Genomic DNA, 23,217 nt, shown 5'->3' with positions numbered 1-23,217 from the left:
GTGTAACGTCTTAATCCCGCAGACTGTGTGCTGGACGATGTCGTACCACACTTTAATCTCACCTGTTTACACCGGGTTCAGTATCAGGTACACTCTAATCATAGCCGTGTGGTTTATATCACTTTCAGCTGTTAATTCTCTGAGAAGATGCCTCTATGTCGAACCTAGTTGCAGCAGAATAACGTACACTGAAATGTATCACCTCAAAAGTGCTGCCTGCATCCTTTTTTCAGCAGCCGACGATCCACAAGACAATCTTTGTGTTGAATATCCTCTTCCCCAAGTGAATTAGTCCACTCGTAGGAACAGATTACACTTGCTGTATCCCGGACAACTTCGAAAGAAACAGCAAAGCTGAGTATGATGACAGTCGATATGCAAGTTATTAGAGATCGAAGTATTGTCTCTTTTAGAACAAACGTCCTAGTTTTGCATGAAGCGTTATTCGGGAAAACACGGTGTGCCTATGGAGAGATGACTCACCTTTTCCATGTATGAGTCCAATGTCCTAATACTGAGTGGTTTCTTGGAAACTAGAGGCGAATGGAATGATTTTACCAAATGTGCTTCTCGTAGTTTCTTACATATGAAACAGTGAAGAGAGGGGTTCCGTCATCTGTCTTCCGACTACTGTTAAATCTCTACGAAATGCTTTCGCTTTTATCAGTCTTTTACGTATACCTTATGTATGTAACGAATCGAAATTTCTCAGGTAACTTGGAGAACTCTACTATTTAATGAGCAGGCACAGACATCAGAACTATACCAGGAGCCTATACACATTTATTGGACGTTTCCATAAGAATGTTCCTGAAAGATATAATAAACGCTATATCATTGTATTCCGCTTTTCATCAGCTCCCCAATACTGTTAAAATGTATAGCAAATGTCTAGTTGTTATATGCCTGTTAAATATAAATAAAAATCGTTCCCTTTCGTCTGCTGCAACTTAAAAAGAAGCCTTGAACGACTTTTGAAATATTAAGGCTTACACATCAGTTGATACACAAAGAATACTTACGTAGGTTATGATACAAAACTGTGTAGATTACCTAGAAATACTGATGAAGAAAACTTACTTATCCACAAGTGTTCTGAAACAATACAGTTACACACACTATGCAAGCGACTATCTGTGAGGGCAGTAAACGGCCCAATGATATTTATGTCTACAATTAATAAAATCCAAAGGTTCAGGTAACATAAGCGACCCACACCTATTCACTAAACAAAAATACACTCAAAATTTTGAGGAAAGTTTCAAGTGTACGTCGTCTCATTACACTGGTACTCTTATTGAAAGTGCAATTGGCAATAACAACAAAATTCTTTATTTATTTGTTTTGGATTACAAATGCACCACCATTTTATTACAGAAGTTGAACATTTTCCATATTGACAAAATAATAAATACAGTTTTCAGGTAATACTTATACAGACACACGCTTGCAACATATGAACACACTGATGGCAAATAGGTGTTGTACTAATGATAAGGCACTATGAATATCCTCATGGCGATGAACTGCGCAAAGAGTTACCTTATTAGTAGCACACAGCTCTACAGTCAAATTTCCTTCACAAGTGACTCATCGTTTTAAACTTCCTACACTTAGGTCCACAGTCATATTTACGTCATAAGTGACTCATCGTTTTAAACTTCCTAAACATAGTTGTAACCTCTTACTTTTATCATTCTTAAGACCACCATTTTTCTAAAATATTTATTCACATTTCACTCTGAATTTTCTGCGTTTACTGGTGAATGGAAGCAGCAACACTGTTGCAGCCTGTGCAACCTACGCTACACTAAACTGTCAGCTGGTACTACATTGATTCTCCTACCAGTCTTCGCTCTGGGCAAAGTTCTCATACAACCGAGCACTGGAGAAATGTCGAAATCCTGTACAGATATTCGTCTTTCACATCACTTTGAAATCTAATGTGTCATACTGTTCATGTAGTTTCCCACAGACACGTGACAGCATTACGCAAAGACGAGAGCAATATTTGAAATGAGGCTTTGCTGGGTTAAAATCCACTTTGAAAACGACACAATGACATGGGAGCTTTACGTGTACTCCTAGTTAGGGATCCAGAAGAGCAGTCCTCAGCTTGCTGGGGATATTTCGTTTCGGAATTAAGAGGCTGAGCGGGGAGCAGCGCTCGGTTTCGCGTGTCGCGACAGCTTGGTACAACTTGTGAACTGCCATGGCCCATCAGTGCGTTGCCTTTTCTGCAAGGCAACGTTGGCACTTGCCGTAGAGTGAAGTCTTCTCTTGCTCTCAGCCTTGGTGTTGCAAAGGGGTTCGTCCACTGATACTGCTGGTATGTATCTATTACAGTATTGTGATTCTGCGCTGGCGTTAAACTGGTGGTTTGAATGCGCCCGCGATCTTGGAACCCATACCTGCCGCTTAACAAGCCTGTGTCAAACATTAAGTTACTGTCATCTTCGGTGAACGGAGTAGCTTCAGAAATGAACTTCAGTGTTAACGATTCCATGGGCTGGTGTTGAAGGCGTTGCAATCTCCAATCTTGCGGTCCAGGAATCCGACCGATGTGTCTAGTGAATTTTCTGCAGCGATCACGACGCACCTGTTTTTGAGGGGGGCCTAGTAAATTCTGATGCAATGTACCTCCGCTAAGACCTGCAGTGTTCACACTTATGCGTCCTGCAGAAGCGTTGCTCCTGATTCCGTCTGATTCTCGCTGGGGCTGGGACCAAAGTGTATGAGTTTGCTCGTTCCTGACGCTTTCTCTGGCCGCTAATGATTTCATGAAATTGGAGTCCGCGCAGTTATACGCCAGCGCCGTATTGTGATCATTGTTCTGTGGAATCCCTGCACTTCCAAGAATGGCGTTCTGATCAGAATTGCCATAACACTTGACGTTCTTAGGTGTGGACTTCAACGGAGTCTTCCCTTCTCTACGACATAACTCCATTGCTTTACCCCTATCGGATATTTCTGGTCCTTTACGTAGTGAGAGGAAGTGATTCGGATAGCTGACATCATGGGACCCTAAACGAGAGTTTTCCACGCCGCTTATTGCGTAATTTACGGCGAGGATGAACTTTTTCCTCGTTGTGCTTGCAGCGTGAACTAGAGAGAAATAGCTCTGCATCCATATCCAGCCACCTGATCGAACTATAAGACGATAGTAGCCTGTTACAGAATGGCCTTTAGCCAGAACGTCGTTGTGGGACCGGCGAACACTCTCGATGTCACACGGATGCACGAAATGGTACAACGAGCAACGTGAAAAAGTAAACGTCTCGTACCCTGTAAGCTCTTTTACGGCGGCCTCGACGTAGAAAGGGGTCAAACCCAAGCTGGAACGAAACATGAAACACCTCTGTCCCAAAAATGTCAGGGAACTACGAACAGGCATCCCGCTTCCCGTTTCCAGTTCGCACTGCGGAAGGTAGGAGTGTGGCAGAGTATAACCGATCGCTAAGAGGAGGATGTTGCTGCTGCGATTGTCCTCGGAGATGGGCGCCTCGGTCAGCTGACAGAGACTCCGGTAGCCGGAGCACAGCACCACAGCGTAGCGGCTACAGCCAGACTTGCAGCTGGGCCGCCATTTGCGGAGGGAGTTGGTCACCCGCAGAAGCATCTGGCACGGTTCGCCCCGATCCGTTAAGCCGCGCACCGGCAGTCTGAGAAGGTTGGAGAGAACTGCCATATCGTCGTCATGCAGGTAGTTCCGTATGTTGTTGCCCATCATTTCGACCGCAGAATGGCCGAGGTGTCTGGATACCGAATTTGACATGTACAGGATCCACCCGTTGCCGTCCAACATGAAGACGAACCCCGACAGTGCATCCGTCAACGTTTCAGTTGTTTCCCACTGCGAAGCACCACATGATCTGCAACAGAAATAGTAACACAGTTTTCTATAACCTCTTTACTAATCCACTGCCTGTGACTTAATAGGATAATTTCATTCATCAAAAAAGGACTTTTCTGCCAAAGCCTGCAACTGATTCATTAATTTTTTGTGTAGGCGGTTCTGAACAGCCTTTGGGAGAGTTTATGAGGCAAGTGATAGGGAAACAGCTGAAGGAGAGCAAGAGTACCTTCACAACATTTGTAGATCTTGACTGGGAGTCTGGCGATACACTACCTGACTTTCGAAAAAATATCGTCCACACAATTCCGAAGCCTTCAATGGCCTAAAAGTGCCAGAATTATCACACAATCAGCTTAACAGTTCATCCATCCAAGTTCCTGACAAGAATAATATACAGAAGAACGGAAAAGAAAATTGGAGTTGTACTTAATGAAGTTCAGTTGGGCTTTGGGAAAGGTAAAGGTACGAGAGGGGCAATTCTGAGGTTGATGTTGACAGTAGAAGCGATAATGAAGAAAAATTAAGACATCTGCAAAGGATTTTTCGACATGGAGAAAGTGTTCGACAGTGTTAAATAGTGCAAGATGTTCGAAATTATGAGGAAAACAGAGGTGAGTATAGGGAAAGACGGGTAATGAAGACTATGTACGAGAACCAAGAGGGAATAATAAGAGTCTAAGACCAAGAAAGAAACGCTCGGATTAAACAGGGTGTAAGACATGGATGTAGTCTTTCGCCCCTACTGTTCAATATACACAGCGAAGAAGCAATGATGGAAATAATAGAAAGGACCAAGAGCGGAATTAAAATCAAGGGGCAAAGGATATCAACGATTAGATTCGCTGATGACGTTGTGTCCTTACTGAAAATGCAGAAGAATTGTAGGATCTGTCGAATGCAATGAACAGTCTAATGAGTACAGAATATGGATTGAGAGTAAATCGGCGAGAGGGAATGTAAAGAGAAACGGAAGAAAAGAGAACAGCGAGAAACTTAACATCAGCAATGGTGATCAAAGTATATGAAGTTAAGTAATTCTGCTGCCTAGGAAGCTAAATAACGCATGACGGACGAAGCAAGGAGGACTTAAAGAAAGACTAGCAATGTCCAAAATTGCATTCAAAAGAAGTATAACAGAATCAAACATTGGTCGTAAATCGAGGAAAAAATTTCGGAGAACGTACGCTTGGAGCCCAGCATTGTATGGTAGTGAAACATGGACTCCAGGAAAATTGGATAAGAAGAGAATCGAAGCATCTGAGATGTTGTACTACAGAAGAATGATGAAAATTATGTGGACTGATAAGGTATGCAGTGAAGAAGTTCTCCGCAGAATCGGCGAGGAAATGAACAGATGAAAAACATTGACAAGAAGTAGAGTCAGGATGATAGGATATTTATTAAGGCATCACGGAATGACTTCCATGATAATAGAGAGAGCTCTAGAGGGTAAAATCTGTTCAGGAAAACAGAGATTGTAACACATCCAGCATATTACTGCGGACGTAGGTTGCAAGTGCTACTCTGAGATGAAAAGGTTAGCACAGGAGAGGGATTCGAGGTGGGCTTTTTCAAACCAGTCAGTAGACTGATAACTCAAAAATAAAAAATAAATAAAAGATATACTGACAAAGCATTTGACGTTTAGATATCAGCTTTAGCCAGAGAGGACTTATACGAGGTGTTTGGAAATTCCCGTTACAAATTTCTAGCCCATGTAGAGGCGAGTGAGTACACAATATTTTGAATAGGAAATCATGTTTGGAAACATACCCTTTCCTTTCTACGACGGTTTCAGTTTAGATGCGTAAAGCGTACACGTCTGCTGAGGGAAAGAGAAAAGTCTCACAGTTGCTTGCCCTGATATACAACAGGGTAGACAGGATGTCGTGAACAATTTCTTGTGGGTTCGTGGGCAATGTTTACTTTGCGATACTTTTACGGGCAGAGGAGGATCTCCTGGAACAAGTTGAGGCCACTGCACTACAAATTTAAGGTACTGCAGGTGGGATGGCGAGTGTGTACCAGAACATGCTTCGTAGGTGTAATATCTGTAACAACGTTGGTAGTCGCCACATTGAGCTGTGCTGTAATGCACCAGTGCTGTTCTGTACGTACAGTATGCTGGATTCTTTTTCTACTTGAAATAATATAACACGTAATGTTTAAGTGTTAATGCTAACAAATGTGCTTAAGTGATAAATGGATGATTCTTGATGTTTACTTTCGAGTTTTTACCTAGTAATTGTACTTAGTCACGCCAATTCAATTCCTCAAGCAGAAGTGGATGAGTTAAATATTTGAATTAAACCGTCGTAGAACGGAAATGGTACGTTTCCGGACATGAAATCCTATTCAGAATATTATGTAGATGTACTCACTTCCCTCTGGAAGTCCTAGAAGTCCGCAATGGGAATTTCCGAACATGCTGTATATAACGCCTACATACGTGAAATCGGAATAGCTCGCTGTGGTAACAAAGAGGAACCAGCTAGCATTCAAAAGGAAGAACGGAAAGTTTGCACCCTGTCCCCAAACTTATTTAAACTATACGAACAGAAGGCAATCGACAGGGTGAGGCATGCAGTAAACGTAGGAGTAACTGTTTAGGGAGTTAAGGTGACCTGCTGAGATTTACCAATGATTCAGCAGTAACTGCTGAAAGATAGAGAGACCTACAAAAAATCCTGAGTACAGTGGACAGAATAGCGGAGGAGGCATCCCATATGACAATAAACACACACAAAAGAAAAGTTGATGTCTACAGTAGAAACAAAGAAAGCAAATCTGCGGAAAATTTGAAAAATGGATCAGTTGAGGAAGTGAAAGAAGTTAATTATCTGGGAAGTAAAATAACGAGTGATGGAAGAAGCTACAAAAAGATGGTATGCAGAATTTCACAGGTCAAGAATGATTTAAAGAGAAGAAAACCATAATCACTACAAAGAATTTAACCCTTGACAAGTGGAAACAAATGCTGAAGACCTACGTGTGGAATATTGAAACATACGGCAACGAAGCTTCGTCGATAGGAGAAAGAGAGGAGAAGAGACTCGCTGCACTCGAGACATGGTGTTATAGAAGAATGATGAAAATAAACCGGACAGAAATGATCACGAACGAGGAGGTTTCCATTAGAGCAAGAGAGAGAAGGTGCTTCATTAAACACCTAAAAAGAAGAAGAGCGTAGTTGACAGGCCATACACTGCAACACAATGGTCTGTTGAAAAGAAAAATTGGAGGAGCAGTAGAAGTCAGAAACTATGGAGGAGGACCCAGCTTCTACCAACCAGCTTAGCGGCTGCTGACTAGGGAGAAAGAGAAGGAGAGAGAGAGAGAGAGAGAGAGAGAGAGAGAGAGAAGAAGTGCATTGTATACATTGTGAAATACACGGCTATATTACTATTTTTATTGTATACAATCGATTTCCGTCCAACATCAGACTAAGTTCGGGTCTCAAAAAACAACTCAGCTATGCATTTTCTCAGTAGCAATGCCAGATGGCTCAAGTGCGACTGATAGAACGTTCCACTATTATTATTAACTGTCTGTGAGTAACATTTACGTCCTGGTTACATTTCAGCGATTATAGCCACCCGGTTCTCACTTTTGTTTCTTCAAAATGTGAGAACAGGATAATGGGGAGGGGGTTTAACGTCTCTGGTGTTGTCAGGACATAACTTTTACCCACAGACAGTTAACAATAGTACTCGAACATTCTATAAGCTACTATTGGCATTGCAGCTGTGACAAATCATAGCTGAGTTGCTTTCTGAGACACGAAGATGGTCTGATGTTGAGCGGAAATCGACTGTCTTCAGTAAAAATTGTAGTTCAGTCGTGTATTTTACAAAGCGTCAATAGTGATTTAAACAATAAAAAGCTGCCCGGTTACATTTTTATGTGCATGATACGAGTAGTTTCAGGAATTTATTCAAATTTTCAAGTGCTGTATGGTGTTTCCACGTGTGTTTTTGTGCTTCTCTAGCCCTGAAATCGACTTTTTTTAAAGGTATTGCAGCAGTATGAAAATATGAATATAGGGATTTTTAGATGCTACTTTTAGAAAATAGTATTTTTTGTGTATCTATGTACAGGTATTGTGCATCCTTCTTGATGCATAAATTCACACACATTCAAACCATCACTCACCTTGTCAGCTTTAATTAAAATCATAACTTGGAACAAAGCTTTTCGCCTGTGTTGCTTCCCAAGGATTTTGTATACAGTGCAAAATGTTTTATAGTGGATTACATTTGTATTTGCATCAAATGCCTCTTACAACTGTTATCAATAATAACAGTGACCATTTGACTTAACTCTTTTCTTTTTATTTTAGCCGTGTGGGGTAGCCGCGCGTTCTGAGGCGTCTTGTGAGGAAGCTTAGGGACAGATGACCTCAGCAGTTTGACAATTATTTTTTTTACCTTCTATGTAATCAACTGTTTCGCTTGTATAAAATGACTACAGCAAACACATAGTTATGTTCAATATTTTATACTTTTCTTTCAACATTAACGAGAGAATAATATAACAACAGAGTGCTATGTTCGGCACTGTACTTATGTTACCAGTACTCTCAGTAGATGCTGACGTGACTTCTCTGAGTGAAGTGAGGCTTTATCTGTACCAACGTAGCGCGAGAAGAACAGCAGTGTCTTGAGACGGTGATGGCGAGTAAGCACCGAGTGCGCGTCTCGATGTATACACGGTCAGCTCAGACAAGTTGTTTACTTGGCTCTAGACGGAAGGCACCGAGCTCTGTCTTACTGGATGTCGGATATTAGTCACGAGCGTACAGAGCATTTAAGTTTGTGAACGAATAAGACGTGTAGAAATTGTCTACCATGACGATGTTAGAAGGTCATTGATTCAGGTACTGCGTAATGATAGTCATCTCAGGTAATAGCTTCTTACTGCCAAGCACTGTAGTAGTTCTTGAAGCAGTTGCTAGATTTAAAGCACACGTGAGATTTGGATAAACACCTGGATTGCAAACGCATTCTTTTACTTGTTGTACTCTAGTCATAACCGCTTCCAGCGCGTGTTACTAATCTGAGGGAAGTTGATATACGCTGCATTAACTACTATTTGCACACGTGACATTAGGCCATGTTTCATTACTGTGACATTTATTTTTTCTGTTTATTCAGTGGTAACCATTGCTGGTATTGCATTAAAAACATGTACAATGTACTTGTTTGATTTTGCTTGCGCTGGGTGCATACGTTAGTGACATATTGTAGTACCTTTTCTAATACTGAACTGTACAGGTATAGTACGAGATGTTTTCCACACTGTTTGAAAGACCTGGAAACCAATCTGCGTGTAACGAATGGCTCTGGAACAGGGAAGGAATCCTTTCTGATAAGTATGGTCGATAATAGTTTTTGTGTTGATGTGGCTGCCAGATGATATAGGCAGGATTCGCTCTATATACGACTGCGCCGATTACTAGTTGGTGTTCTGAGTATCAACGGTATAATATACTGACGTGTTAAAATTTATTTGGTGGTACCATTACTTACGTTTATGGTGTAGTTTTCTTTTAAAATTGCTACGTTTTTAGAATTATCAACTGTACAATTGCGTTAACCAAAATTTGTGACTTGTGAATATTATGGTGTATGTTGTGGAATATCAGTTCAGTCCACTATAAGTAACTATTTACTGCATTCAGTGGATGGTTCAAATGGCTCTAAGCACAATGGGACTTAAAATCAGAAGTCATCAGTCCCCTAGACTTAGAACTACTTAAACTTAACTAACCTAAGGTCATCACACACATCCATACCCGAGGAATGATTCGAACCTGCGACCGTAGCAGCCGGGTGGTTCCGGACAGAAGCGCCTGGAACCGCTCGGCCACAGCGTCCGGCTCATTCACCTGAGTTTTTAATTCGGTCACCTGCTTCGCTGTTGGATCAACAATTGTTTTAAGAGGAGTTTAATAACATTGAGATACAGGTGTTTGAATAGTTATCATGTTCAAGCATAGTAATTTGTTCTTATGGGATGTCTGATGGTGAAAGGCAATTTTTCTACAGACCATACAATTGTAATTTGCTGAGCTGTAAAAGTTTTTTTTTAGTAAAACTGTTTTATGTAACGTATCTATCACACAATAAATTTTCTAAATGATCACTGGCAGCAACATGATCACTGGAGCCAATGACTCATGCATTTATCTTGGCACCGAAGTGCAAAATCTCAGCGGGCAGCGAGAAATCGAGTGCGAAAACTCCTGTGAAGCAGACATCTTTGGCGGAATCTGAGGCAGGAAGTTGGCAACTGCACATAAGTTTTTGCTTCATACTTGGGGTAAAATAGAACTGTTAGACAATGGCTAAAAGAGGTTATGTTTTAATATTCATTTGCATAATTTTATGTTTCATTTGACACAGCGTTCTCTGAATATATTTGTGTATTGCATCTCTTCATTTGTTGAGTATTTTCTTTTTCTTATGTAAATCCCCCAATTCTGGCATACTACGTTCGACCGTTCCTCACTGCGTTTCCGATTGAAAGTTTAGTTTCTTACCCTATTTGAGTGTTAATCAGTCTCAGTCCTATGTGAGTGGTTCTGGCGACATCTGCCGACTTCTACGACTTCACAACAATAACGACACGTGGTAAGTGCATTTTATACTAAATTCTTCAGTCAGGAAGTTAGTCATATTATAGCAGTATATAATGCATTTTTGCCACCAGGTTATGAAGCATTGTTATGTATGTTGGGATTATGTGGGTTGTCTTTGTTAACTCGCACGTTGTTGTCTAGCAGTGCCAAAGGTCAAAGCACTCAACAAATGGTTGATCAGATCTAGATTTAGGCTGTTGTTTGCCTGGAGGTCAAAGTAAGTTACATTTCTCTTGATGTTGGCGTTGCTTCTCAAGGATACTCTCTATTGTTTTATTAAACAGTATGAAATATGAATTTCCCTAGATTTTTAACAGCTAGTGGGAGGTTTTCAGCTCCGTGACATGAAGTTTGTCATGACACAAGACAGCGGTAGTATATATTGTCGAAATGCTGTGTGATTTATATGATTTTTCTTGATGGCAAATCCCAAAATTCCTCTAGTTTGTAACACTCCACGAAAGAAACTTCTTGGTACATTACAAATGTGTTACTTAGAATGTTACATTTTGCTGATAACGGTAAGGAGCCTGGAGATGACAAAATCTGGAAACTACGTCGAATTGTGGATCACAGAAAAGTATTTCCAGGTGCTTTCTATCATTTTAAAAATTTGTACATTGACGGAAGTTTAGTTCTCTTCAAAGGTCGTGTCTTCTTCAAGCAGTACATTCCTTCCAAAGCCACAGATTTGGTTCAAATGGTTCAAATGACTCTGAGCACTATGGGACTTAACATCTATGGTCATCAGTCCCCTAGAACTTAGAACTACTTAAACCTAACTAACCTAAGGACATCACACACATCCATGCCCGAGGCAGGATTCGAACCTGCGACCGTAGCAGTCGCGCGGCTCCGGACTGAGCGCCTAGAACCGTTAGACCACCGCGGCCGGCACAGATCTGGTGTAAAATGTATTGTGTTATGTGATTGTGAAACTGGTTGTATTCTTGACTTTATTATTTATGTGGAGCAGCAACAGACGTAAAAAAAAACTGACTTTGGTGTAAATGTTGGAATACCTGGAAGCATTGTTCTCACTTTACTTGAACGTTACCTTGGAAAAGGTCACACATTATATGTTGACAATTGGTACACTAGCCCAACGTTATTTTCTTATTTGCACGACAGAGTGACTAATGTCTGTGGAACTGTGAGAACAAACCGCAAAGGCGTGCCTGCTTTATCAAAAAAAAAAAAAAAAAAAAAAAAAAAAAACTTAGAAAAGGCGAGATCGAGTTTATGTCAACAGATAAACTTCTTGCTCTGAAGTGGCAGGACAAGCGGGAAGTGAGGATGCTTTCAACTCTTCATACAAACGAAATTACAGCGACTGACAAAATTGACAGAACCACGAATGAACCAAAAACAAAACCAGCTTGCGTCGTAAGCTACACTGAAAATATGGGGGCCGTCGACAGGAGAGACATGATGCGTAGTTTAGTAGAATGTGTACGAAAAACTGTAAAATCGTATAAAAAAAGTATATTTTCATTTCATGGATCTGTCTCTGCTCAATGCGCATGCATTATATAAAACTCAAACGGGACGAAATATTTCAGTATCTGATTTTCAACAGAAACTTATCAAGGAGTCCTTGAGATTCACCACCAACCGCAAACAGAGGGACGTCGTGGAAGGAGATTCGCTGATGGTGACAATCCCTTACGCCTAACCGAGCGCCACTTTATCTCGCTAATCCCAGTAACTTCAAAGAAGAAGGCCGCCCAGAGAAGGTGTATTGTATGTGCAAAACATGATAAAGGAAGTGACACAAGATACATTTGTGTAAAATGTAATGTGCATTTATGATTGAATTTTTGTTTCGAGAGATATCACACTCTGAAGTTTTCCTAATGTAATATGTTTTGTACTTTTTCTCCTACTAAAGGACCTTTTTTTGAACAAAATAAGACTTTCTGAACAAAGATTTAAAAAAAGGAAACGATTTACACCGACAATATTGGATTTTGCGTCTCATTTTTATCTCAATAACAACGGTAGACTGCTACAGTCGTATATATACGCACCGGATGAAAATAACACGCACAGGGCGGGAGCCGCTGGAAGTAAATGCGCAGTGAAAGGGTTTACGCTCAATCATTACGACGATTTTGGAAAACGAAAATCTTCTCTGTAAAATTCAACACTGGTTCTGCAAAAGGAGATCTTGCGAAACTCATCTCGCTCTGTTCTTCCAAGAGATTCATAGCGCTATAGATATCCGCTCTCCTGTTGATGCTGCGTCCCACAAATACAGCAAGGCGTTTGACACCGCCCTTCACTGCCGATTAGTGAAAAAAAGCGAGGCTACTGAGTATCGGACCAGATTTTCGATCTGATTTAAGACTCGCTTTCAGGCAGGATTCGACACGTACTGTCAGCACGTCGCCCTTAACGGAACAAAATGAACAGATGTCAAAGTAATTTCGATAGTATCGCAACGTAGTGTGCTAGGACCGTTACGGTTTACAAATTTATGTAAAGGATCTAGTACAAAGCGTCAGAAGGTCTTTCAGTCTGATTGCAGATGATGTGTTTGTCTATAAGAACACGGGAATTCCAGAAGACAGTAGTATCATTTGCAGAATAGCCTACAGAGGGTTGAGGAATGGTATTGGCTCTGGCAGCTGACGCTGGAACGTAAATAAATGTAACACCCGCGCATATACAGGAAAATAAATCCACAACTGTACAACTACACTATTGTTGACAAATTGCTGTTTGCCATAAACAGCTATCCAGAATGATCTTAAGTGGAATGGTCACTTGAACCAGATAGTAGGAAAAGCAGACACCAGATGGACATTCATAGAAAGAATTTTAAAGAAAGGTGACATATCTACGCAGAAAGTGGTTTGCAAGGCACCTGTTGACCGATTATTGAGTATTGTTCATTAGTCTGGGATTCGTAACAGATAGGACGGATAGACGAGAGAGAGAAAGAGAGAGAGAGAGAAGAGAGAGAGATAAGATCCAAAGAAGAAAGGTTCGTTTCGTCATGCGATCGTTTAGTCGACGTGAGAGCATTACAGAGATACTCAATAAATTCCACTGGTAGACATTACAAGAGAGGCGTTGTGCATCACGGGGAGGTTTATTTTTGAAATTTAAGTGAGCACATTCCGGGAAGAGTTGGACAACATATTATTTCCTCCTAAATGACTACGATGAGAAAATTCGAGAAATTGGAGCTAATACATATGCTCATTTTGCCCACGTACCACTCCCGGTTGGAGAACTGAATGGGAGATCAGTTAGTGGCATCAGAAGAATACTCGGCTACATATAGTTAGGTAGCTTGCGGAATATGATGTAGATGTAGGTTTACTGATTTTATCCAAACATTACTTGTAAGATATGTTGAACAAGTATATCGGAGAAAAGAAATTTGGTTACAGAGAAGACAAAGAGAAGCAATTTTGGCAAAGCCTAGCATGCTACATGAGAGTAAGATGGATATGAATATATGTCCTTCATTTAGTCAACGCTCTGGATCATGTGAACTGGGAGCTACTCCTTATAACAGTGGTGACCATAGGACTGGACTAGAATGACAGAAGAATGATTAATCAACTGTATCGCAATGAAACAACATCAGTAATGTAGTGGAAGAGACCAGGATTAGAAAATAAGTTATACAAGGACGTTCCCTTTCTCCTATAGTTGCATACTCCCAAAGAAAGAAAGAATAAAACGCTACCTGTCGTACCTGATATTCTTAAACAGACGGAAAGCGAAAGTAATGGTTGTACAGAATGATACGGGAGGAATTAAAACCAGTATAAAAACTGATGATATCAAAATTGAACATGTGAATCAATTGTTTATCTCGGTAACATAAATACGCAGGACAATAGATGCTTAATGGAAATGAGGAGGAAAACTGCATCATCATACATATTGAGCCAGGTGTCAGAAAATCCTTCGCAAAATCGTTTGTATGGCATACACAGCTCTGCTAACGTGATCGTTGAATCCTGAGTGAACTGGAAAGGAATCGACTTGAAGCTGTTCTAACGAGGAAATGGCGGAAAGTGACAAGAAAGAGCCGAACGGGAAGAAAAACCAAATTGGAAGTCTTAAGGAAAGTCAACGAAGAACGAATATTACTAAAGAAAATGGAGAAGAGAAAAATAAAATTGGTTTGGCAAGTCATCAGAGACAATATTGCATCATTAACGGTTTTGAAAGGAAACACTGCATCATTAACATTCTTGAAAGGCAATTGCTGGGAAAGAAAGGAAGTGGACGGCATAGGAGGAAGTATCTGGAAAACATAGGATGCGACAGTAGAATGGAATTGAAACGCGCAGCCAATAACAGAAAAGAGTGGTTGTATCGATAAGACATTAATATTTTAGAATATGTACGTATGAATGTGTATATGTGATACCCAAATAGGCTTCAGACCGTGACGCGAAGGTTCCCACGAATGGAGTCTCTCAGAATAGCCGTCAGGTGGGTTTGTGACAGTTTTCCTTAATTCCACAAGCGGTCTCTGTTACAGCAAACGATACAGTAATGACTCATACGTTCCGCAACAGCTGGTACGGCAGAAGCCGGATATATATTTGTAACTGTAAGAAGAACAAGGAAGAAGGGTAGGTCGCCTTCTATAGTTCCTGTAGATGTCAACAATGCATCTGCCTTTCCTAGAACAACGAGAAAATATGTCAATAAAATGGAAGTCGGTTCCCAGTGGCCGTACCACTGACATACAAAATAATTTTTACCGTTACATCAGCCGATAAGACAAGCTGTCCCTCTGTTAAACAAGAAGTCAACTCACCTGTCTTCTCCCGTAGTGATTTCTTCCCTTTTCAATTCTCAATCAGTCACGCCACATTTTCTTCCCTTAGCTTCATTAACTCTCTCCTTCTTTCAGTGCTTTTCCATTGATCATGTCCACTAGACCTCATAGTTTAAAACTACCCTCTTGTAACTTGACGAATGTAAACAGCGCTTTTTTTTTTTATTTTAGAACGGAAGCCTTCGACGAAAGTGCAAAATGGCTAAGAAGGAGTGGCTAGAGGATGAATGCAAGTCATGCAAGTCTATAGAAGTATGTATAACTAACGCAAAGATAGATACTGGCTACAGGAAATGTAATGAGACTTTTGTAGGAAAGAGAAGCAGCTGTATGAATATTAAGAACACAAATGGGAAATCAGTACTAAACAAAGATGGAAAATCTGGAAAGTGAAAGTAATAAGGGAAGGTCTATACAAGGATAATGAAATTGAATGCAGCATTATGGAAACGGAGGAGGAAGTAGATGAAGATGAAAAGATGAAATGAGAGATATGATCCTCCGAGAAGGATTTGACAGAGCGCTGTAAGACCTAAATCGAAAGAAGACCGCTGCAATAGTCGGCAATCCCTCAGAACTATTGATATGCTTGGGAGAGCTAGCCACGACGAAACTATTCCACCTGATGTGCAAGATGTATGAGACATGGAAAATACCCTCAGACTTAAAGAAGAATGTAACAATTCCGAAGAAAACAGGTAGTAACAGGTGTGAATATTAACAAACAATCAGTTTGACAAGTTATCGTTGCAAAACACTGACTCAAATTATTTACAGAACAGTGGAAAAACTCGTAGAAGCTGACATAGGGGAAGACCAATTAGGATTGCGGAGAAATGCAGGAACACACGAGGCAATATTAACACTACGACTTAACATAGAAGACAGGTTAAAGAAAGACAAACATACGTTTACAATATTTGCAGATTTAAAGAAAGCTTCTGACACATGACTGGAACACACTATGAAATTCTGAAGGTGAAATACACGGGGTCGTCAGAAACAGTCTGAGAAGCTTGTAAGGGTGCTGCAGGGGAGATTGTGCTAAAAGATAATTGTTAAGATGAAAAGATCAATACCTGGAGCTGTTTCCGAATTACGAGTATATAACACTGAAACGTCACGCATTCCAATTCAACCAGTTGGTCAGAGACAGTGTCACCAGCCATGTTGTTCGTTTAGTTTCCTCAGATTGAACATACGTAGCTTTTGCTCAGCTAGCTTAAAATTTTCACTTCCGAAAAATATATATTTTAACTGGGAATGAGCATTTAACAAGTGGTAACTCATGGATCCGCAGATATCTGTGCGTCACCGCATTTTAGTGGGAGCAAGTGCTTGAATTTACGCACCCAACGACGAGAATCGCTAACTTCAGTACTGAATAGCTCGGAAACGACGCAACGTGTCGATTTTTTGAAAATTATTTCTCAGTGCAACCTCCAGTGCAACACAGTCAGAAGTTTCTCAGACTGTTTCTGACCACCCAGTATAGAACCTGTATAAACAGCAGACGGCAGCAATAAGAGTCGAAGGTAATAATTTAAGGGAAGCCATAGCTGAGAAGGAAGAGGGACATCTCCGATGTTATCCAATCCGTTCACTGAGCAAGGAGTAAGTAAACCCAAATATGGAGGGAGTATTACAGGTCGGAGAGATGGAAATAAAACTTTGAGGTTTCCCACTTGATAATTCTTTTGTTTGTCACTCTTTTGTATTATTGCCTAGAGTGTTACATTTCTGTGACTTTTTATGAAATAAGGTAATTAGTGATTATACTTCATTTCACATTTTATGGCGAAAACATAAAAGAGAAATATGAAGATTCACCTAGAACTGCGGAAGGGTCAGTTCTGACCCACCCGGCGCAGTCGCTATAACAATCGCATTTTTCATGTAGTTTCATGCCTATTGTTACTGTGTGTTTGGTCAACAATCACAAAACTACACCGCACTTGCTAGGTGGTAGCCTTTAAATCGGCCGCGGTCCGTTAGTATACGTTGGACCCGCGTGTCGCCACTATCAGTGACTGCAGACCGAGCGCCGCCACACGGCAGGTCTAGAGAGACTTCCTAGCACTCGCCCCAGTTGTACAGCCGACTTTGCTAGCGATGGTTCACTGACAAATTACGCTCTCATTTGCCGAGACGATAGTTAGCATAGCCTTCAGCTACGTCATTTGCTACGACCTAGCAAGGCGCCATTACCAGTTACTATTGATGCTGTAAAACTTGTACCGTCAAGAGCGATGTTCACCAATTATGGATTAAAGTTAAGTATTCCAGCAGCTACGTGCTTTATTTGCTAGTCTCAATTCCTTTACCTGTTCCAGACCTCACGCTAGCCTGCGTGAGCTTAACGCGTGCCTTTCGGCTTCCTGTCATAGTGGGTTGGCTGTCTTGCCAATCCACAACAACTTCCGGCTGACATTCCAGTTTTCATAAGGTGACGAGAGGGAGAGAGGGTCAAACAAGTCTGACCTTGTGCGCAGATATTGCTCACCCAGAGTTTTGTACCACCAAAACGGGTTTAGTAGTGCATTCTCTCTGTGTAGATAGTGCTTGTAACTTACAAATATATTATGGCCAAATTTCTACGCACAGAAGAGGACATTATAAGTGCTCTAAATGAGATTTTAGATAATGAATCTGCGGGCGAACCGCTGGAGTCTTTATCTGAGGAAGAATTTCCATCGCCAATAGTTCTGAATTCTTCATCAGAAGACGATGTTACTCCTGAGAAGGTTCTACTGACTGCTGATGTGAAAGGTAGGCTTGTTTATGTGTTTGTTTCATAATAATTTTTGTTTATGTATATGTTGCGTAGACACTAATTTCAATTGCAACACTTATGTTTATACTTTGTTCCGTGTTGAATTTTTACAAGTTATATATTACATTTATGAAGGTGTTTTCTGTTCTAATATTACACAATATATTCAGTATCAAATCGCGTTCTAATACGTATAACTACTATTACAGGAACAGCTGCCACAAAGACTAAGTCAACTCGAGGAAGTGGACGTCCTCAAGGTCGGCGTGGACAACAAAATGCCCAGTTTCCTTCAGGTATCGATATTGTAGCATCCGATGGAACAAGCTGGAAAGTTGGAGTAATAGCAGAATGTTTTCAAAGATAGGACAGGACCACCTCCGCATGCAAAACGAAACGTGAATGAGACCTGTTGCAGTACATGGCATCTAATGATAACGGACAAAATTTTGGAACATATTGTAAAATTTACAGAAACTGAAGCACTTTGTGTACTGAGCTCAGTTGAGGGGACTATAAAAATTGTAGGACTGAAAGCTTTTATAGCTATATTGTACGTCCTTGGTGCTATTGGAGCTTAGAACTAGACACATTGTGGTCAGTGAAGTGGGGAAATAATTTTGCGAAATCAACAATGGCTCGTGACAGATTCAGAGAGATAATGCGTTATCTCAGATTTGATAATAGATCCACATGATCAGAACGACTAGGAGAAGACAAGTTTGCTTTGGTATCAGAAATCTGGAATGAGTTCATTGCGAATGCACAATCCAGCTACATACCGGGTCCATATATAACAATTGACGAACAGCTTTTTCCTTCAAAGTGCCGTTGCAGATTCACGCAGTTTATGGCCTAAAAACCGGACAAATACGGGCAAAAGTATTGGATGGCGGTAGATAAAGACGCAAAATATATTGTGAATGCTGTCCCTTATCTAGGAAAGGATGACACTAGGCGGAGTGATGAGCGTCTTGGTGACTTTGTTGTAAAAGAATTGATGCAAGCTTACCTCAGCAAAGGAATAAATGTCACACGTTACAATTTTTTCACCTCCTTAGCGCTCTCTGAGACACTGAAAGCTAATTCAAGAAGGCAAGAGAACAGTTATACAGCACAGTGTTGTTGAAAAAAGATGATACCACACTGACTGTTTATCGGGGTAAGAGCAACAAGAATGTCCTGATTCTGAGCACTATGCATCCTTATGTGACGACTGAGGATGGTATAAAAAAGAAGCCAGATACAGTTACGTTTTATAAGTGCTCTAAATATGGAGTGGACGTGGTCAACCAAATGACTCGCAAATACTCTGTCAAAGCACCATCGAGACGTTGGCCTGTTCACACATTTTACAACTTGCTGGATTTGGCTGGGATAAATGCGTGGGTATTGTTCAATTCTGTAAATGATAAAAAATTGAAACGCGGGGATTTCATCCTGCAGCTGGGGGAGGAGCTTGCTGAGAAGTACGCAGCGAATAGTAAGACTAGCGTCCCTGTCAGACCTGAAGATATTCCTGACAGACAAATGAAGCGAACACGTTGCCTTGTGAAGTCTAACTGTGAAGGAAATAAATCATTTGTAAAGTGTCACATCTGCAAGAAAACTGTGTGCAACAAATGTACATCAAAAGACTATTATGTGTGTTCATTATGTAACGGTAGGCAGTAAAAACACTCAGCAAATACATGTAAGTTTTAAAATATAAAATTATAATTTGTGGAAACCTTGTTTATTTTTGTTAATTTCATTCTAAATTTCCTAGTGCTTCTAACAATAGATTCATTGGCAGTAATAATAACCCACTGACATAGGGGAAATAAAGGAAAAGATCGCGGGTCATTAGTGACCCAGCCGCGGTTCTAGGTATGTCCAAATACCAACGGTTCTAGTGTTAAAAAGCTGGGGCAGTTTATGGACTAGATACCAAGTTTCTGCAGTTTTTTTTCTCGACTTATGCCACGACGATGACCTCTGTGTCACAAGACCATACCTCGGAGGCTGCGGGAGATCTCGCCGGTAGAACCGGGAAACTTTCATGAAGGCGATGGCGTGACGCAGTACGGTGGGCTTGTCGACGAAGCCGCTGGTGGAGCTACGGACCGGCAGCATATGGGCCAGCTCCAGGAAGGCGGCGTTCTCGATGGCCAGCCGCCTCTTGTGGGCCTTCACCCTGTCATCGCGCTGCACCTGCTGCACGCCGTCCTCCGCGGAGCCCCTCGGCCCGTCACCGCCGTCACGTCCGGTGGTCGCAGACGGTAGCGCGCGGTCCGGCTCCAAGGCCATGGCTGCACTCAATGGTGGGGTGACAAATGCCTGCGGAACCGCTCGAGACAGCCGGACGCGTTATCAGCTGCCGCGACTGTTTCTCCGCAACTACTGGGCCTTCCCTCCCCGTGACACATTCTTACGAGCCGAGGAGGGTCTGGTGGGGGGCGTGCTGCCACAACGTTCTCACGCTATTGGCTGAGTCGATCCCAACGACACACTACCGACTTACATTCACGTGTTCCGACTGTGTAGACATTTCAACAGACTACTAAGTTATTAATATAATCTTTGCGGTACAGGCACAACTGTTGCAAAAATCTTTCGTGCTGAATAAATTCTTTCCAGTCGTACTTGAAAAATCCTTTATTAGGATAAAATCGTACACACGATCTGGGTTTCAGGATGTAAATCCCATCTTCAGGTGAAACAAAAAAAAAAAGCATGTCTAAGAGGGATTCTTCATAAAATCAATTAACATTAAAAGGGCCCATACAAATGCGAATATCACGTTATACCTTGATTTCGTACGACACATTTTAAAAAATCAAGCAAATTTATTGAGTAGCATGCGAGATCTCGTGCTGGTGAGGCACGGAAACTTCTCTGAGTCATCCAGTACCACACCTGATAAGTGAAGTCTAACCGGAAAAGACATGGCGATTTCGGCTATTGTAACACTTGAAGGAACAAGCTGTAATAACATTAATTGCTAGAAGATCAATTCAGTTCCACGGAAAGACTCTCTTTCAAAATAGTATAAGAGCCGAGCTATTCCTTAAAAAAAAAGACTGCCTTCTACAAACGTTCGAGAATAAAATGTTTCCCTAAACTTGAGTTGTCTCTTAGCAATTTCTGTTTCTGGAGTTGGCAGAATGGCACAGTTGCCGAAATTGCGATGGTAAATAAATAAGTAAATTTAATAAAGGCAGGGCGGTAAAAATCGTAATTTCTGAAAAAATAAATTCAAGGCGTAAGATTTCGTAATTCATTTACTTATATTAAACAGTGCTTGGCCCGGATGTTATCAAAGAATGTGAGCAGATTCCTTTTGTATTGTTCCAACGCATTTTTTCTGAAACACGACTTCATAGCAACATTGCACTGAGCACGAAGGTGAGATAATATTTAGAACAAGACGGAAGTGTGGCATTATGGATATGTAATACGTGTAGATTAATCAATGGTACCAACACCCAAAGGCCCTTAAGGCAGGGGAACATTAGAACGTAGGTAACATCGTAGTCAAAGCAGGTCATTTTAAAAGAATAAAGGTCAGATATATAAACGTACCTTCCTGCTAACGGGAAAGAAAATAATGAAAAGTGGTTCTATAATTACAGGGCTATTACAAATGATTGAAGCGATTTCATAAATTCACTGTAGCTCCATTCATTGACATATGGTCACGACACACTACAGATACGTAGAAAAACTCATAAAGTTTTGTTCGGCTGAAGCCGCACTTCAGGTTTCTGCCGCCAGAGCGCTCGAGAGCGCAGTGAGACAAAATGCCGACAGGAGCCAAGAAAGCATATGTCGTGCTTGAAATGCACTCACATCAGTCAGTCATAACAGTGCAACGACACTTCAGGATGAAGTTTAACTAAGATCCACCAACTGCTAACTCCATTCGGCGATGGTACGCGCAGTTTAAAGCTTCTGGATGCCTCTGTAAGGGGAAATCAACGGGTCGGCCTGCAGTGAGCGAAGAAACGGTTGAACGCGTGCGGGCAAGTTTCACGCGTAGCCCGCGGAAGTCGACGAATAAAGCAAGCAGGGAGCTAAACGTACCACAGCCGACGGTTTGGAAAATCTTAAGGAAAAGGCTAAAGCAGAAGCCTTACCGTTTACAATTGCTACAAGCCCTGACACCCGATGACAAAGTCAAACGCTTTGAATTTTCGGCGCGGTTGCAACAGCTCATGGAAGAGGATGCGTTGAGTGCGAAACTTGTTTTCAGTGATGAAGCAACATTTTTTCTTAATGGTGAAGTGAACAGACACAATGTGCGAATCTGGGCGGTAGAGAATCCTCACGCATTCGTGCAGCAAATTCGCAATTCACCAAAAGTTAACGTGTTTTGTGCAATCTCACGGTTTAAAGTTTACGGCCCCTTTTCCTTCTGCGAAAAAAACGTTACAGAACACGTGTATCTGGACATGCTGGAAAATTGTCTAATGCCACAACTGGAGACCGACAGCGCCGACTTCATCTTTCAACAGGATGGTGCTCCACCGCACTTCCATCACGATGTTCGGCATTTCTTAAACAGGAGGTTGGAAAACCGATGGATCGGTCGTGGTGGAGATCACGATCAGCAATTCATGTCATGGCCTCCACGCTCTCCCGACTTAACCCCATGTGATTTCTTTCTGTGGGGTTATGTGAAAGATTCAGTGTTTAAACCTCCACTACCAAGAAACGTGCCAGAACTGCGAGCTCGCATCAACGATGCTTTCGAACTCATCGATGGGGACATGCTGCGCCGAGTGTGGGAGGAACTCGATTATCGGCTCGATGTCTGCCGAATCACTAAAGGGGCACATATCGAACATTTGTGAATGCCTAAAAAAAACTTTTTGAGTTTTGGTATGTGTGTGCAAAGCATTGTGAAAATATCTCAAATAATAAAGTTGTTGTAGAGCTGTGAAATCGCTTCAATCATTTGTAATAACCCTGTAGGTATTGGCCAGTGAGTAACGTGTCATAAACTGATCGGTGATTATCGGTAATTATGATCTACAACCTTTTCAAACTATATAATTGTTTAACTTGACATCATGAATGCAGTGTTTATATTGACTGTTTTATTACAGATATTACTGATGAGACCTACACAGCCGTTTACAGATATGATTATA

At 41.3% G+C, this 23,217-nt stretch overlaps 1 protein-coding gene across 1 annotated transcript in view; it reads right to left on the bottom strand.

Moving 5' to 3' along the window:
* Positions 1 to 20,371, bottom strand: part of LOC126160119 (single-minded homolog 2-like) — a 155,613-nt gene extending 135,242 nt beyond the window's left edge. The window contains exons 1-2 of the mRNA XM_049916886.1: positions 20,079 to 20,371; positions 2,641 to 3,872 (exon numbers count right to left, since the gene is read on the bottom strand). Of these exons, the coding sequence (XP_049772843.1) occupies positions 2,641 to 3,872; positions 20,079 to 20,371 (1,525 nt within the window). The remainder of the gene's footprint in view (positions 1 to 2,640; positions 3,873 to 20,078) is intronic.
* Positions 20,372 to 23,217: the final 2,846 nt, after the last annotated feature.

The sequence above is a fragment of the Schistocerca cancellata genome, chromosome 2 (genome assembly GCF_023864275.1).
Source record: "Schistocerca cancellata isolate TAMUIC-IGC-003103 chromosome 2, iqSchCanc2.1, whole genome shotgun sequence".
Taxonomy (NCBI): domain Eukaryota; kingdom Metazoa; phylum Arthropoda; class Insecta; order Orthoptera; family Acrididae; genus Schistocerca; species Schistocerca cancellata.
This window is presented reverse-complemented; position numbering and strand designations above follow the sequence as displayed.